A 19,047-nucleotide genomic window follows, 5' to 3' on the forward strand; every position below is an offset into this window, starting at 1 on the left:
GTGCTGAAAGTAAATCTGGGTACTAAAGAGTTCAAGGAAGTAGAGCGAAAGCAAAAAAAAATGACCAGGACAAACATTGAAAGGCTCAAACTCATGTTTGACCATAAAGACGGAGTTTCTCAACGACAGGCAGCTAAAAAGTTCAACTGTATTCAGCAACACATTAGTAAAACATTAAAAAAAGAACAAATATTAAATCAAGAAAAAAAATGACGATTCCAAAACGTTCTGACCAGCAAAAAGCAGTAGCTAGAACTAAGTGCAGTCAATTGTGTCAGAAATTCGTCAAAAATCGTAAACCAATCATTAACGATAAGTCTTATTTCACGCTAAATTACTCCAGTATCAATGGAAATGATATATTTTATACTAGTGATGTAAAATCTACTCCATCTACAGTTAAATACCAAACAAAACAAAAGTTTCAAAAGAAATTACTTCTATGGATTGCTTTTTCTGAAAATGGAATTTCTCAAAGTTATTTTGTACGAAGTGTACTGGCTGTAAATCAAAAAATCTATTTGAACAAATGTATTAAGAAGAGACTTATTCCATTTATCAATAAGTATCATTCAGATGGTACATATGTATTCTGGCCAGATTTAGCATCATCTCACTATGCAAAAACAGTAATCATGTACCTAAACAAGGAAAACGTGCATTATGTTGAGAAAGCGGATAACCCCAGTGAAAAATAAAACCGCGTCCCACATGGGTTCCGCGTGGGTTCCGTGTGGGATTGATGGGATTTATGTGGGACGGATTTTCCCATGTGGTATCCGTATGGAAATTTGTCACCTTAAACCCATGTGGGTAATCCCACATGGGTTACATGTGGGAACCATATGGTATTTACACACATGGGAAATCCCACGTGGGTTTCCTGTGGGATTTGCATGGGAATTAATTTAAAAGCTGGAAACTAAAAAAAAATTTTTTAAATCGACATTGCATTGCGTTACGTATATATTGTATGAAAATATTTTATATTAATTAAGAGAATGGCATGCAAGTATGTAAGTACCACGAATAATTTTTATCTTTCTTTATAGAAATAAGATTAAAATTTGTGCAAATAGACGTATTATTAGGATAATACAATAGTTATTTGAATATAGATCTTGAGTAAATTATTTGCAAACAATTAACTGATGCAAGTTGAAATGTTGTCAAAAACCAATCTTGCATGCATGGGACACTGCAGTGTCCTACAAAGAAATGCAGGTTTGAAAGTCAAAGAATTCCCAATTTTCTTTATTAAAAAAAGAAAAAATAGGATGGAAATGGGTTTCTGTAACTTTTTTTATGCTCCAAAACTTTTAACTTTAGATATAATAAGGTCCTTAAGACTTGAGGGACTTACGAACTACATTGAGGAACAAAAACAGGATATCTACAGAAACTTTTCAATTTGTAAAGCCTCTGGGTCCAGTTTTCAAAGTAATATGATCTAAGTAATGTTTAAATAAAATAATATGCTTTAAAATGCATATAGTTATACATATAACTCCTGATAGTTAACTATATGTATAACTAGTTATACATATAATTTGTTATAAAAACTTATTTTTTAAGGTTATGCTTGAACAAATTAGTACCAATTAATTCAAATTCAAGATTTAGTTAAAGTTCAAGTTAATGTTCTTATTTATTCATTGTTTTTGTTAATGGGTCATTCCATGCCAAGTGGTGCAAATTTTAATGAGGTCCCTCATGGACCATCTCAGATTTTATTGAAATTTTTTGATTTTGTACATATATATGTTAAAAGCATATTTTAAAAATTTTAGATCAATATCTAATATGGTTCTTGAGAAAACGCTATTTAAGTAGTGGGCTATTTTGCATAAAATTTCACTCTACAAGAAAAAAGGGTTTTTTCATCATTTTTAACAGCCAATAACTTTTGAACAAGTTAGTTTTATACTTCAATTATTATAAGATAGCAAGTGTGCTGTGGATACTTTGAAAAAAGAAAAAAATATTATTTCTGGCATCTTAACTTTTTCCATAATGGCGGGCTAAAGTTGATTTTTTTGTTTTAAGAATAAGTTTTTTTGTGATTTTAAAGACCTTAATCTTAAAAACTAGTTACAAAGTTAATACAAATCAAATTGCCTGCTGATCTACATGTGGTGGATAAACATTTTTAAAAAAATCAGTTGATTAAAGAGCTGCATTCAAAAGTTATAGGTCTCCAAAATGAGTCAGATCGAGATTTTCGTAAAATTGATCTGTGATGCAAAGCATCTGTTACCTAAGATGCCATCTTATTTTTTTTTATAAAATTTTTTATACGCATCAATTAAAGACTGTTAATTAATAAAAACCAAAAAAATTAATGGGCGCTTCTTTATAACCCCCAAAAGGTAGTCTCTATAAGTCAGGTAAATTTTCCATAAAATTCTGAAATTAACATAATAAATAAATGCATTGAATTATATAATGTTATTTATTAAAAAATATCAATTAAAAAATATCAATGCTTAAAGCCTTTTAATCCCTTTAGATAAAGAACTTTTAAATCCCAATAGATAAAGTCCCCTCCCCTCTGTCCCCTCCCTCTTTATAATACAATAATTTTTTTAATGAAAAACAAACAAAATGTTTTTAAGAAAATAAACAAAAATAATAAAATTTACAAAAAGTTAAATTTCTCAAATAATAAAATAATCTCATTGATTTCTTTTAAGTCAATACTATAAAATCTTCCACTGTTTGACTGGACTTTAAGAGATTGCACTTTGCATAAAATATGCATTAGAGGTACCTAACAAAGATCATCTCTGCATGGCCACGTAAACTTGTTACATAAAGAATTCATGAATTTCATATTAAGATCTTGATGCTCTTCTGAAATACTAAGAATATTTCCTAAATACCATTGAGCATCGTAAACGCAGGCCACATATTCTCCTGGTGAGTAACTGGAAATTTTATTAATATAAATTCTGCAAGTAGAAAAATCCACATTAGTGCAAATAATATCAAATGAGACTCTTCTTATTTTTATTGAGGTAAGTGACATTGGGATAAAACTGTGGTGGTTTTGTGTCCCAGGTATTGTCGAACAAGAACAATATCTCTCTTCCAAATTGAAGTTTGTAGTATGTGTTTCTATTGAAACTTTGTCAACAAAAAAAAAAGATATTCCTTTGACGTGTTGAACACACCAGCTGTACATTTTGCTTGGTGTGTCAATAGGATCGTTTAGTGATTGTAGACTGGCTCGTGCAACAAGACGTTTCACTGTTCCACCAACACCATCACAAGGGCTTTTACCATGCGATGTTGCAAAAAAGTGCTACTCTGCAGTCATGTCAAAATCGTGTTTATGGTAGCATAAGTTGATAAGATTTTTGTAATTTTTATATTGTGATGCAGCTCCATCACTAAAATAGATAATGTGTTCAAATGTTTGTAATTGTTTAAGTTTATCAATAACATTACCGATAAAGCAATGAACAGCATCTGTTCCATGTTTCAGATGATCTGATATAACACAATAACTTTGACTATCGAGTTTTCCATCTTTTATAAAATACGCAACAAAGGGGTGCACAGTTGCTTGGCTGCTATTCCAGTGAAAACCATACACTGCATCCTGTATTAGAAAACTATAGTTTTCTGCAAAGTCAAAAAGAACCAAAGCTTGATTTTCTTTTAAATTAGTTTTCAAATGTTGGTAGTAGGTGGCTTGACTTTTTGATGTAAAATGATGTACTCGTAAACTATCTAACTGTTCATAAACCATTTCAATAAATTCATCTAAAGTTAGAGTTGCTGGTACTAAAGTACATTGGTAATTTGATTTTTGCCATTGATAAAAGTTAACTTCACTAATTTCTTTTTCTGTAAACAAAGTGTCAATGTAGTCTAACAAAACCTTTTTAGCAGGACATTTATCGCAGCTATGCAGCATACAATCTCTATTTTCAATGCTACAAACCATTAATTTTAATAAGATTTTGTAATCAGAAATTCCAGGAATTTTCTGTACTAGGAGCTTTACATTTTGATGGTACTGGCAAACACAAACTGCATGCAGACCAGAAGCACCACCCACAGGAATGCACCACTTGGGCCTTAGCTCACAAAATTTTGAAAATCCAACTTTAAGATAATTATATTTCTTTTTAAACTCAATATGTAGCTCTTTCATATTGACTAGTAGAAGGCGCTTTTGGATATGTTGCTTTTTACTATCTACTTTAACTGAAACAAACTCTTTTTTTCCTGGACAAACCCTTGAATATTCATCGCATTCGTAGAAATGAACAACCTCTGTAATTACATCTTCGCTTAGTTTTCTACCCGATTTTGGAGAAGGTTTTGATAGTATTCCACTTTTTTTACTTAATTTTCTGGCTTGTACTACAGATCTTTTTGAAGTAAAAAAAAACTTCTGAGTTTTCTCTATTGACCAACTGTCTGGAGTGAGTGTAAGAAGTGTGATTTTTTCAGAATTTGACAATGTTTTTTCAAATTTTGACTTAATTTGAGTCATAATATTGTCTAAATCTGTGTTTGTTTTTTTCAAACATTTTTTTGAGGGTGATTCAATTCCACAAAGTGCAGCTATTTCTAAACCTAGCACATTGGCAACAGCCTTTTGTGTATGAGCTCTTACGCTATCAATTTTACGCTTTCCATATGCAACTATCTTTTTTTGGAACAAGTTTTAGAGGTGAGCATCCAAAACTTGCAATACTTGAATTAAGATCTTCTTTTAATGTATGGTTGTCAACATAAATTTCTTTTTCTTGGAGTTCATTTTCTTTTGTATTATGTTTGCAATTCAGAACTTTTCTGCAACTAGTGCAAATTTTTTGACCAGGTATTAAACCAAAATCTTTGGCATATGAAAGACTGATAACTCTAAGAGAATCTAAAAAATAACGGAAATAATTATTAAATATTTTTTTATTTATTTATTTAGTGTTATTAAGGTATTTTTATTAAATTAAGATATTAAATATTGAAACTTACTTTTCACATTTTTTGCGTGCTTGTTCAACGGATTACAACAATACCTGCGATGTTCATTCTCATACCTCGACAAGTAAACTTTTTCGTGATAGCTACAAATAAAATCTATGGGATTTATTTTGCTTCTCAAAGAAATAAGCTCTTGGTTTAGTTTAGACAGTTCTTGGTAGCATTTACTTTTATTAGATAGATAGCACTGTTCATTTAATGCTTTACCAATACAGCAAGTAGAAAGCTCAGGCATATTACTTATTATTAATTAGTTCTAAAATACAACAATTTATTTGGTTTTATTAGTACTTTTTAGATTGACATACTAGTAATATAGAATTAAATGAAACAATAACTAAACTTTTAAAAAGTAATAATTTTTTATGGAAAATTTACCTGACTTATAGAGACTACCTTTTGGGGGTTATAAATAAGCGCCCATTAATTTTTTTGGTTTTTATTAATTAACAGTCTTTAATTGATGCGTATAAAAAATTTTATAAAAAAAAATAAGATGGCATCTTAGGTAACAGATGCTTTGCATCACAGATCAATTTTACGAAAATCTCGATCTGACTCATTTTGGAGACCTATAACTTTTGAATGCAGCTCTTTAATCAACTGATTTTTTTAAAAATGTTTATCCACCACATGTAGATCAGCAGGCAATTTGATTTGTATTAACTTTGTAACTAGTTTTTAAGATTAAGGTCTTTAAAATCACAAAAAAACTTATTCTTAAAACAAAAAAATCAACTTTAGCCCGCCATTATGGAAAAAGTTAAGATGCCAGAAATAATATTTTTTTCTTTTTTCAAAGTATCCACAGCACACTTGCTATCTTATAATAATTGAAGTATAAAACTAACTTGTTCAAAAGTTATTGGCTGTTAAAAATGATGAAAAAACCCTTTTTTCTTGTAGAGTGAAATTTTATGCAAAATAGCCCACTACTTAAATAGCGTTTTCTCAAGAACCATATTAGATATTGATCTAAAATTTTTAAAACATGTTTTTAACATATATATGTACAAAATCAAAAAATTTCAATAAAATCTGAGATGGTCCATGAGGGACCTTTGCACCACTTGGCATGGAATGACCCTAATTTTTTATTTATTTGTTCAAGTTTATCAGTTAGTACTATATTTTACTACAGTAAGAATGTTTATCATTGTTGAACGTGATTTTATTAGTAACTTATTTTTATTTTCAACATATTTTGACAACAACCTTAATATTTTAAATGATGACAGCTTTACTTTTCTATTGATGTTAAATTTATTACGTTTCAATAACTCAGATTGAATCTTAACTGAATTATTGTAAGCTTTGTAGGGGTTTGTTGTATATCAAATGGTGTTGTAAATAAAGTAAAAATAATATATATATATATATATATATATATATATATATATATATTTATATTTATATATATATATATATATATATATATATATATATATATATATATATATATATATATATATATATATATAATATATATATATATATATATACATATACATATATACATATACATATATATATATATATATATATATATATATATATATATATATATATATATATACATATACATATACATATACATATACATATATACATATACATATATATATATATATATATATATATATATATATATATATATATATATATATATATATATATATATATATATATATATATATATATATATATATATATATATATATATAACATTAAAACAATAAAATTGATACAAAATTTCACTTTAAAACAATTACCATTAACATTGTGATGATAATAGCATTAGGAAACTAGTATTTATGTATTATCATTATACTATAAATAAATAGTTTTTTAATTCATTTTATAAAATGGAGACTGACAACTGATAATTAATGGAAATGAACACAAATTATAAAAATCATGTAAACTTCATTTATTATTACTAAATACTCTATTAATGTTAGTCTACAAAGTTAAAATCAATTTAGAGCATTGTTATTAGTTCTTTTGCGATTCGCACTTCCACTTCTGTCTCTCAAATTTATAAAATAGGTGGTCAAAGCTTGCTCAATAGGTAGGTTCTCAGCATAACAATGCTTTTTTCTTACACTTTCTAAAGAGAAATATGGCAAATTGATTACTTATTTTACCTAAATCGTTTATGCATAATGATGTCAGATGATGACCCAGTTTATTGAACAACTTCACCCTTTAAAAGTAAAAAAAAAAGCATAAATTGTTCTTTCAGATAAGCAAGCTGATTTCTGAATTTAAATTGTTTTTCCTATGATCCTCTACAGTTTTAAGCAACAAAAGCAAGAAGTTTTTAGACCACATTGTTGATGTAAATACCTCTAAAACCTGCTCATAGCTAGCATAAATTGTTTTACTTTTTTTTTAAATAAAATATTTTACTTTTTTTAATTCAATTTTCTAATTGACATTATTTTGGTCTCAACACCCCCTCCCCATTGTCAATTATTGTTAAACTCACACTGCCCCTCTATCTACTGGCATCATTTATGGATGATCCCATAGCCTAAATACTATATATATATATATATATATATATATATATATATATATATATATATATATATATTATATATATATATAGATCTATATTATTTTTACTTTATTTACAACACCATTTAAGATACAACAAACCCTACAAAGCTTACAATAATTCAGTAAAATTCAATCTGAGTTATTGAAACGTAATAAATTTAACATCAATAGAAAAGTAAAGCTGTCATCATTTAAAATGTAAAGAGTGTTGTCAAAATATGTTGATAGTAAAATTAAGTTACTAATAAAATCACGTTCAACAATTATAAACATTCTTACTGTAGTAAGAATTAGTACTAGTTAACAAATTTGAACAAATAAATATAAAATAGTGAAAAAACAATGAACAAATAACTTGAACTTGAACTAAATCTTGAATTTGAATTAATTGGTTCTAATTTGTTCAAGCATAACCTTAAAAAATAAGTTTATATAATAAATTTTATGTATAACTAGTTATACATATAGTTAACTATCAGAAGTTATATGTATAAATGCATGCATTTTAAAGCATTTTATTTAATTTATATATTACTTTAGATCATATTACTTTGAATACTGGACCCAGAGACTTTATTCCCAATTACACTGTGGTACTCCAGATTAAAAGTTTAAAAGTTTCTGTAAATATCCTGTTTTTGTTCCTCAATGTACTGTGTAAGTCCCTTAAGTTTTATGAACCTTATTATATATAAAGTTAAAAGTTTTGGAGCCTAAAAAAAGTTACAGAAACCTCTCTATCTCCCCCCTATTTTAATTTTTTTTTTAATAAACAAAATTTGACTTTCAAACCTGCATTTCTTTGTGGGACACTGTAGTGTCCCATGCATGCATGCTTGGTTTTTGACAACATTAGAACTTGCATCAGTCAATTGTTTGCAGATAATATACTCAAGAACTATGTTCAAATATCGTATGAAAATGTTAGAGAATGTTCATATGATATTTGAACATTACAAATTTAATAATATTGTTGTGATATGTTATATAAATAATTCCATAATAGATTATGATATGAAAATAAGATAGGATATGAAGGCAATGATCAAAAAATAAATTTACTTATAGAAATTCAGATGTTTGTTGAATTTTACGTAGGGGAGAAATACTCCCGACGTAAACATTAGCCCGTAAATTGACCTGCATAAAGTTTGCCGCATGTTTTAGTCGTGAAAATTTGTCGTGAATAGTAAAGTTTTTGAATTCCTGGTGTTGTTAAAGTAAATAAACTTATTGTGAAATTAAAATCATTGTGAAAACAAATAAATGTTTAACAAGCTTAGTGATAAATTATCATTTGTTAATACTGCAGAAATAAATCCTCATGAAGGTAGGGTTTTTAGTTTTTTGAGTTGTTATGTAATATCGATAGTGGGAGTAAGTCCCATAAAAAAGTAAATCTCCTCTTATAAGCTTTAAAACTCATATAAAAAAATCCTTAAATTAAGGATTTTTTTATATGAGAGTAATTCTCCCCTTTTCAAAATTAAATAGTTAAAAAGAACAATTGCATTGATAAAATGAACCTTTTTGGTGGTGTTCTGTGGTAAGAGTAATTCTCCCCTTTTTAAAGTTTTTGTTTTAAGAGTAAGTTTTACTTTTATCAGGTTATTTTTAAAATAATAAATCTTCTCTTTTAAGGATTTTTTTATATGAGAGTAATTCTCCTCTTTTCAAAATTAAATTATTAAAGAGAATGATTTTATTAATAAAATTAAACTATTTGGCGGTGTGGAAGAGTAATTCTCCCCTTTTTAAAGTTTTTGTTGTAAGAGTAATATTTACTTTTGTCAAGTTTTATTTAAAAGAGTAAATCTCCTCTCTTAATGATTTTTTTCATATAAGAGTAATTTTCCCCTTTTTAAAGTTTCTGTTATAAGAGTAAGTTTTACTTTTGTCAAGTTTTTTTTAAACAAATCTCCTCTTTCAAGGATTTTTTTCATATGAGAGTAAATCACCCCTTTTTAAAATTAAATAGTTAAAAGAACCATTTTGTTGATATTATGAAACTTTTTAGTGGTTCTCTGTGGTGAATTAAAAACAAAAATTACATTATTTTTTTTTCAGCATTGTCATCAATCGATCCATTGAATAGTTTAACAGAAATTCAGTTAAAAAAACCCAGGTAAAATACTTAATTGATGTCAATAAGTAACTAAAGTATATAAAGACTTGATTAAAATTTGTTGTTTTTAGTTTAATGTGTTCTGCTTGTATGATGTCATTTACAAGAAAAGATAATATGAAAAGACATGCTTTACAGGTACATAAAACCATTTTTAGAGATGATCAATCCAAAGATAAAAGAACTCCATTTCACTATCAAGACTGCGGCCAAGTATTTTTTCAAAAAGTCAAACTTGTTAAACACATAGAGGAATGTCATGAAGGTATATTTTCCAAAGAAACCTACAATTTTTTATCAGAATCTGAATTTTTAGCATGGAAGGAAAAGGAGGAACTTAATAGTTATGTTTTTTTCAGTAAACAAAGTGGTAGTTTTTTCACTGGAAAAAATATAAAAAAAGGTGTAAAAACAAGTTATTTCATTTGTCAAAATGATGGTCATTCTAAACCGCATCACTCTGTTAGTGAACCAGCAAGAAAAACTAATAAAAGGTACTACAGAGGGAGTGTTAAATCAGGTGCTTTCTGCCCTGCCAGAATGATTGTTACAGTAAACAAAAATGGTGTCACAAATGTGCAGTATATCAAAACTCATAACCACAGTGTTAGTATTACAAATACCATGTACCAACCTATCTTAGGGAAAGTTTTGGAGACAGACAAAATAGAAATGATGAAGATACTGTTTTAACTAAATCACATCTTCTTACAAAAAAGAATATTTCTGATATCAACAGAGCAGTAAAAAAGGGATGTCGGCTTCGCCCTGATGATAGCATTTCAACTTTTTTACTTGTTCAAAAGTTGAAGTCTGAAGATTTTAATAGCATTCTGGTTTATAAGCCACAAGGACAGCAAACTGTTACTTTGACCTTAATAAGGATTCCTTTGTGGTTGGTATACAAACAAAGCATCAACTATCAATGTTTAAAAAGCATTTATCGCAAATTGTTTGTATTGATGCTACACACTGCACCAATCAGTATGCATTTCCTCTTGTAAATTTGCTAGTTCGAGATGATTTTAAAAGGGGTTATCCAGTAGCTTTTCTTATTTCTAACCATGCAGATGAACAAACCATAACACCATTCTTAGAGGAAATAAAAAGGAGATGCAATCATTCTGTAAAAGTTAATGCTGTTATGACAGATGATGATTTGTCAGGCTGGAATTCTTTTAATAATGTTTTTGGAGATGTGCGCCACTTGCTATGCAAATGGCATGTAAAACGTGCATGGCACAATAAACTTCCTTTAGTTGGTCCATCTAATTTACAAGAAGAAGTTTTTAGGATCTTAGAGACAATCATTGACAAAAAAAACCCTGATGTTTTTTTATCAACTATGAATGGTTTTGTAAAGGCATATGAACATAAATGCCCTAACTTCATTAGTTACTTTGTTACATACTATGCACCTCGACATATAAAATGGGCTTCTTGTTATCGCAACTTTCAACATGCTGACACAGATACTAATATGTTATGTGAGTCATTTCATAACAAATTGAAAACAGTTTATATGGAAAGACGACCTAATAAAAGGTTAGACGATTTAATCAATTTACTTTTAACAATCGAGGAAGATAGTTATTGGCGCCACAAAAGAGACACCATTTATCTTGGAACAATATCTCTCCCAAAAAAGTACAAAAAAAGACATGAAAAAGGAATGTTGATTTCAGATAAATGTATTGTTAAATGTTCATTAACTCAGTACACAATTAAAAGTCAATCAAAAGATGTAACATATAATAATGACATTCTAACCGACACTTGTAAGGAAAGTTTGTGTTTAGAATCATGTCTAAATCCCGCCTGTAATGGTTTGTGTCAGCATTTATATAGGTGTAATTGTAATGACATCGTAATCCTTTGCAAGCATGTTCATAAGTTACGATCATTTCTTTTAAGAACTCAAGAAAAAAAACTGCACAAAAGTATCTTTAGCTGTTAATACTGGTAATAATCAAGTGAAGCAAAAATCGCAAACATTTATTAATGAGACTGAAAGGTTTTAAAAAAATATTGATGAAATATCTACATTAATTTCTCATCCCATGATAATAAGTTTGTAACTTCCTTCAATGAACAGACAACTGGAAGACATGATCAGTCAAGCTGAAGCCATCAAAAATATGAATTCAATTGAGATACCTGTAAAGCCACACAATAACCTTTTAAATTTTAAACCAAATAAGAAGTTGGATAATCAATGGCAGCCTAATAAATTTAAGAGAACAAGAAAAGAAAATAGGAAAAAGGAAACAAAACCATATCAATATCCTGCTCAAAACCAAAAAGAAGAGATAGTTCTGAAATTGTCTCAGCAACTTGTTGATCTAATTCATGATAAACAAAGTACAATAATATGCGATAAGATTGAAAACTTGTGACTTTACCAACATTCTCATTACTATTTAAATACATTTTCAAATACTTGCTACTATTTAATTTTTCTATGAATATCTTGGATTATATATTAGACAGTAAATAAAACAATAAACTTTATTTCCTTCAGTATATTAGTTATATTTGTGTGTAAAATATAAATTATTTGTATATATGTGTGTTTGTTTATATATATATATATATATATATATATATATATATATATATATATATATATATATATATATATATATTTATATATATATATATATATATATATTTATATATATATTTTTATTTTTTTATTTTTTTTATTTATTGATATATTTAGACATGGCTCTCACCAAATATCTTTTATTTCCCTTTTGACATTAGAAAACAATATACCATCTGACATTTCCTTTAATTTAAAAAAAAGCACTCCAGGTTTTCAAAAAGGCTGGCTTCAAGATGAAGTCATAGGAAGTTTTCTTTATTAATTAGAAAAAAGGTACCCTTCAATGAAATATTTGGATCCTACTGAAGCATTAGCTTTAAGCTGTTCAAAAAGTTTACGGCTTTTATGGAGAGACGTTGATACTAAAGTTATAGAACAAGTCCTTATTCCTTTTAACCCAACTAATTCTCATTGGGTTTTAATATATCTAAAAGTTGTAAAAAAAGAAGTAACTGTACTTGATCCACTCCATTGCAATATTATGCCAAATAATTTGGCATAATATTGCAATGGAGTGGATCAACACACAATAAATCGATTGCTGTTGCTAAAGATCTTTTTCGACTAAAATTTAACATTTTAAACCCAACCGTCATTTCAGCCCCAAGTCATTGTTTACAGAAGGATAGTTACAACTGTGGTGTTTACATATGCTATTATGCAATACAACTTTGTGAAGGTATCATTATTTTTACACAATATGCATTCTGCATACAGAGTGCATCTTGTGTAATATTTATTTATTAGTATTTTTTTATTTGTTGATTTTATGACTAATTTTTTATTATGTTGCTTATATTTAATTAATTGCATATATAAATTCATTTATGCATTATTAACTATAAATTTAATTCTGTAATTGTTCACTAAATTATGATTGTTAATTATAGTTTGCATAACTTATAATTTGTCTGCGACTATTTAAAAATGCATCATTACACGAATTTTTTATTTAACTTTCTTTAAAATTGTGTCTTCAGAAAAAAATATCAATGATTCATTTAATGAAGTACAATTTCGTAAATATTTATACGATACTTTATGCGGTAGGTGTTTAAAGAACCTTGAAGGTGGTTTTGAACGTTTGTACTATATTTGCAGGGCAAGTGTTTGTTTTATTTTAACATAATAATAAGCTAAAATTTTTATTCCAATATTGTATTAGAGAATAACCTGTTCCTTTACTATTTTGTTCGTCCACTTTGAATTAAATGCGATTTGGTTGGCGAAAAATAAATGTATACCGTTGTTACATTTTAGGTCCTATCCTTATAACCACATGTTTCTTTGTTTCTTTGAGTTGTTTACAGTTATATCTAAATTATAGCTGTCTATAAAATTTGAGAAATTGATGTAGTAATAGATATTGTAGTAGTGATTACAAGGATGACATTTAATATTTTATTATTACAGATTTGCAAGAACACATCCTCTAAAAAGAACGATTGAGTGCAATGCACAAAATGTCCACAATGGTATCATTGCGAGTGTGCCCACATTTCAATCAAAAATGCGGATGTCAGTGATACTTTCCAAAGTCAATGATACAACCCTATCAAGTTTAAAAAACGGCTATTTTCATAGCCACAAGTCGTTTTAAAAACATTAAATGACATGAAAAATCTAGTTCCATTCTATTCTAATTACAGGGCCGTACTGAGGGCGAGGCCGGCCGCGGCCGAGGGCGCATAAATTTGGTCTCTTTGATGTTGATACGAAAAATAGTTTAAATTCCGCCTCCTTACATAAACTCTAATTAATAAAAGCTCATTTAGTGAACAAAAGAGCGCTCTTTTGTTTTGTAAATGAGATAAATTGCACCCCCTTCTCTTTAAATAAAAATTATGTCAGAGTTTAAGACGCTAACATTTAATTTTTTTAAGAGGAAGGGAGCACAATTTTTCTTGCTTTCCCGAAGCGCTAAGTTGGCTCGGTACGGACCTGTCTAATTCTAGTTGTTTTTTAAGTTTTAAATCAGGCATTAACTTAACAAATTTAATAAAATATCATATCATTTTTAAATAGCCTGTTTAATAGGTCTAATTTGTTTCAGTTTTTAAACAACGTGGTTTGTTAAATATTTGGGGAGAGTGGTCTAAAATATCCCCCTTTTCAAAAAATGGTATAATCAACTAGCCTCGCACACACAAACCTAAAAACAATTTTTTTTAAGGATATATAATTTATGCTCTACAATTTGTTATCTGAAAATTAAAGGTGCATATATACCGTACGTTAAGAAGCAACCGATAAAAAGAGAGATGCCAGGGGCCCATTTCATTTTCACAGGGGCCCTAGTGTTAGCTTAAAATGGTTTCCTTATTTAATTCCTGTATAAAACCCGAGTTTTAATCAAAAACTGACAGTTACTTATATTTTAATAATAAATAACCATCTGTTTCTTAACCATATTAGAAATTTGACACTCGAAGTAAACTCAATTGAGACAGAATGTGCTCAAAGCTCTTCTGTAACTGAGTCATAGAAACTACTACAGCATAACAACATGTGTACAGGTGGAATAAGAGATTATCTAAGATATATGAATCGATGTATACAAAAACGTTATAAGTCATAAAAACTATTTTTAAGTCAGACAACTTTAACTATGTATAACACATATAAATATCACAAATTTTGATATATTTTTTAACAAATCTAATACTTAAAGATGTCAAAAAGCACCCAAATTTATTTTTTGAAATTATCAAAGTTATAATTTTGGATTTAATAAGTTTTTTCTCGTTCCCCGAAAAAACAGTTTTTATGACTTGGAACGTTTTTGTATACATCGATTCATATGATATATCCGGTTGGATATTATAGTGATATATTCGGCCAGATATATGAAATACAATTATTTATTATATCAAATATATCATATCCGGTACTCCTCTTGTTGTTACCTTTTTATAATATCTGATCAACATTTTGTTAAAAACATTATTTTCAATATTGCTTATAAAAGAATAGATTAAAAAAAATTTTAACAGTGAGGGTGGAACAGGGCTTTTTTCTTTCCGATAGTTTTCTTATGGTTAGCTGAACAACATACTAATGTTAAGTTTCAATAATATTTGGCTAAGCATAAGATTAGATGAGATGGGGGCCTGTCTCAACAGAGAGGCCCGTTTTAGACCACTCTCTTCTATAGATATACAAAAAGTAGAGTATCCACGGTATAACGTTCGCCCCTATCTCCCTCCTATCTCCGCCCCTTCTAACAAACAAATAAACAAAACTTTTGCCTAAAGAAAAAATAATCTCTTCAAAAAAGATTCTACAAAAAAATAGAGAAAAAAAGTTTTTTTGCATTTTTTTGTTTTAATTCTAAAAAATCTCCTCAATAAAATATCCAATATAAAATGTGGATATTTTTTATAATTAAAAAACTATTATGGTTTAGGCTATATTTTGAAAAATATTTTAAATAAATGATATAATAAGAATAAGAATATTCTTAATATATCATTAAATAAATTACGCATGCTGTTTACAAAAAATAACTTACGTAAAATTATCACAGTTCTATGCGCAATGCGGGACGCGGATACGGGATTTTTATAATTCAATAGGAGTATTTCTCCCGTACACTCGATCATGTTTGTTTATTAGTTTCAGAATATTATATTATGTGTGACCGCGGCCTTCTATAATAACAGGCCTTGATATCGCTCAACAAAGTTGTTAAACTGAAGGCCAATTTTTAATACTGTGTTTACATTTTCATCTTTTAACATTTGACGAAAGTTTGTGTTCACGCTTTTTTAATAAATCTTTAAAATTTGATTGGTTTATAAATTAGATAGCCCAACATCAAGACGATAACGTTGTAAGGTTCAAGGCGTTAACATTGTAAGGTAATTATATTGTCAAACTAACAATAAGTTTTTTTAATAATTAAAATGCCTTGAAATGCCTTTAAAATGCTGTGTATCTTTTTGCAAGTCGAACTATCTCAACTACAACAAAAATATCAATTTATACAACTACAACTACAATATCAATTACAACTACAACAAAAATATCAATACTCAACTACGACAAAAATATCAATTTATAAATTCCCGAAGAATCTAGAGGAGAGAAAAAGATGTAGTAAAGCTATCCCAAGAACTGGTTTTATTGTTACAGACTATACAGCATTATGTCAACTGCATTGGCCAAATGAAGCACCTTTTGAAAGCAAATATGGTAAGCAACGACCTTTAAATCCACCATCTGTTTTTAAAATATTCCGCCTAGTTGTTTAGCCACACCAGCAAGTAAAGTTAGAAAAAATGTAACTTCAAGCGGTTTTCAAAGCATTTTACCAGATGAGATAAATGATTTTCTAAAAGAGGATGAACTTATATTTGACGATATTCAATCTTTGTTAAGTGATAATAACGATGTTATTGTTTTCCAGCTTAATAAAAAAAGTTTGCACATACAATCAAAAATGTACAAACTTGGTGCTCCATTATTTATTTTAGTAATTTTCAATGATTATTCATTTGTAGCTAACCATAATGGCACAACTTGTAATATTTCATATTTAGCTGTAAACAAATTAAAGTTAATAAAAACAAAATCAGCTTTATTTGAAGCAGTTAGATTTTTAGAAAATAAAGAAAGTTCGCTTCAGTCAAATATTCTATTCGAACACCTTAATGCTATGAGAAAAGTTAACGTTGGTGAAGTTTTATATACTTCAGATATTATATGTAGAGCATTTGAGTATTTTGCTATGCGACGAAGTTTATATGATTGTTTGTGTATTGACTACAAGTTGCCAAGTATAAGGACTTTAACCCTGTTGAGATATATTGATAAAACTTTTTTTTCTTGAATCAACTTTTGTTGGTGTTTTTTATTGTTGGTGATTTTTATTGTTACCATTTTTAGCAAAAAAAATTAAAAATACAGTTATCTTTCTAATATATAGATATATACTTTGTTATGGTTCTGCTTGTTATTGATACTATTTAATATTACATAAATATTCTTAATGAAATTTGAAATACGAAAAGCATGATTATCCTTTAACAATTTTTTGGTTTTATATTTTCGTTTTTACTAGAGATTATTATTAGAAAACATAGACTGCCATTACACCCTACCTAATATAAAAATATATCAATATAAGTAAAAGTAAAAGTTTAATCGGCCTTCAGTTTTTACGGCATTTTGCGCGATATCAAGGCCTGTTATTATAGAAGTCTACATCATTGAAAAAGTAGGTTTTTACATTTTTGTTTTTGTTTTTTTGTTTAACTACTTATCCTTATTGATCACTTTTTTTCAGGATTCTCCTCATGGGTTCAAGCTCATTACGCATAATATGTGTTCAATTACGCATAATACGTTAGTCATTGTAAGTAATAAATTAGGAAATAATTATTTGTGAAATATTGTAGTCATTAATGACTTCAAACTGGCTAATAATTAAAATTGCTCGACTAATAAGGTTCCTTATTAAAATTGCTCTCTCTGTCTCTCTCTCTCTCTGTGTCTCTCTCTCTCTCTCTCTCTTTCTATATATATATATATATATATATATATATATATATATATATATATATATATATATATATATATATATATATATATATATATATATATATATATATATATATATATATAAATATATATATATATATATATATATATATATATATATATATTTATATTTATATATATTTGTATTTATATTATTTTTTTTTAGAAAATGTTTGAAGAAAGTTAGAAGATACTAAAAACCTTGGTATTATACAAGCCGAAGCGATTTAATTAATTCAATTGACAAAAAACGACGTGTAAATCGCAAAAGAAAAAATAATATTTTTAATATTCGTTTTGGATCTATTGATTAATAGCATTTATTTTTAAATAAATTCATTTTGCAACACGTTTTTTAATTTTATAAAATTTCGTCATAATAGTTTAAGGTAAATCCCACATAGGTTATAGGTGGAAAACATCACACGTAAAAGATCAAAAATGCTACACGTTTTGAATACCAAATGGGATAAAGTAGCAAATACCAGATTAAGTTAAGCCTCTCTGAAAGCTTCGATGATTAATTTTAAATTAGTATTTAAGTAATTTTTAAATTAAAAGAATTTTAAAAATTATCATAGAAGCATTCGGACTTTCATTTGTCTAGTATAGACTACTTTTAAACCATTTGGATTAAAATATGTGGCATTTAAGATCTATAACATGTAGTATTTTCCACCTAAATCCCATCTAGGATTTACCACATAAAACCCATGTGGGATTTACCATATGAAACCCACATGGGACAAAATAATAATCCCCATTTGGGTTACATATGGTAAAAACCCACGCGTATCCCATATGGGATTTACCATATGGAATCCATGTGGGATTTACCATATGAAACCCACATGGGACAAAATAATAATCCCCACATGGGTTACATGTGGAAAAAATCCACGCGTATCCCATGTGCGCTTTTTCACTGGGACCCAGCAAACTTGCCAGAATGTTGTCCTATCGAAAATTTTTGGAGTATTTTAAAAGGCTTTGTCTACAAGAATAATTGGCATGCAGAAAATCTTAAAAAGTTAAGTTCTAGAATCAAGTATTGCCTTAATAAAATTGATATTGAGCTCATACGGAGCCTAGCTCAGTCTATACCAGGCCTAGTTGATAAAGTCAAAAGAAATGGCTTAATTGAAAACAACTGCTTATATATTTAAAAACTAGAACAAAAATACTTTCTTCAACATTTTTCCTCTTTGTT

General features: G+C 28.0%; 1 protein-coding gene and 1 long non-coding RNA gene across 3 annotated transcripts; both read left to right on the top strand.

The window, feature by feature from the left end:
* The first annotated feature begins 920 nt into the window (after window positions 1-920).
* On the top strand, window positions 921-11,961 carry LOC136084856 (uncharacterized). Of its 2 annotated transcripts, none has more exons than XM_065806017.1 (3): window positions 921-1,016; window positions 8,632-8,893; window positions 9,631-11,961. In XM_065806017.1, exon 3 carries the CDS (start codon window positions 10,614-10,616, stop codon window positions 11,643-11,645), a length of 1,032 nt encoding a protein of 343 aa, XP_065662089.1. In that variant the 5' UTR covers window positions 921-1,016; window positions 8,632-8,893; window positions 9,631-10,613; the 3' UTR covers window positions 11,646-11,961. The 2 variants fall into 2 exon arrangements, with proteins under 2 accessions (XP_065662089.1, XP_065662090.1); XM_065806018.1 differs by having other exon boundaries at window positions 996-1,016; window positions 8,632-9,688; window positions 9,760-11,927.
* Window positions 11,962-16,147: 4,186 nt separating this feature from the next.
* LOC136085127 (uncharacterized) lies at window positions 16,148-18,186 on the top strand. Its single transcript, XR_010641103.1, has 2 exons — window positions 16,148-17,652; window positions 18,004-18,186. It is a non-coding gene; the product is annotated as an uncharacterized LOC136085127 (long non-coding RNA).
* Window positions 18,187-19,047: the final 861 nt, after the last annotated feature.

This window comes from Hydra vulgaris, chromosome 09 (assembly GCF_038396675.1).
Source record: "Hydra vulgaris chromosome 09, alternate assembly HydraT2T_AEP".
Taxonomy (NCBI): Eukaryota; Metazoa; Cnidaria; class Hydrozoa; order Anthoathecata; family Hydridae; genus Hydra; species Hydra vulgaris.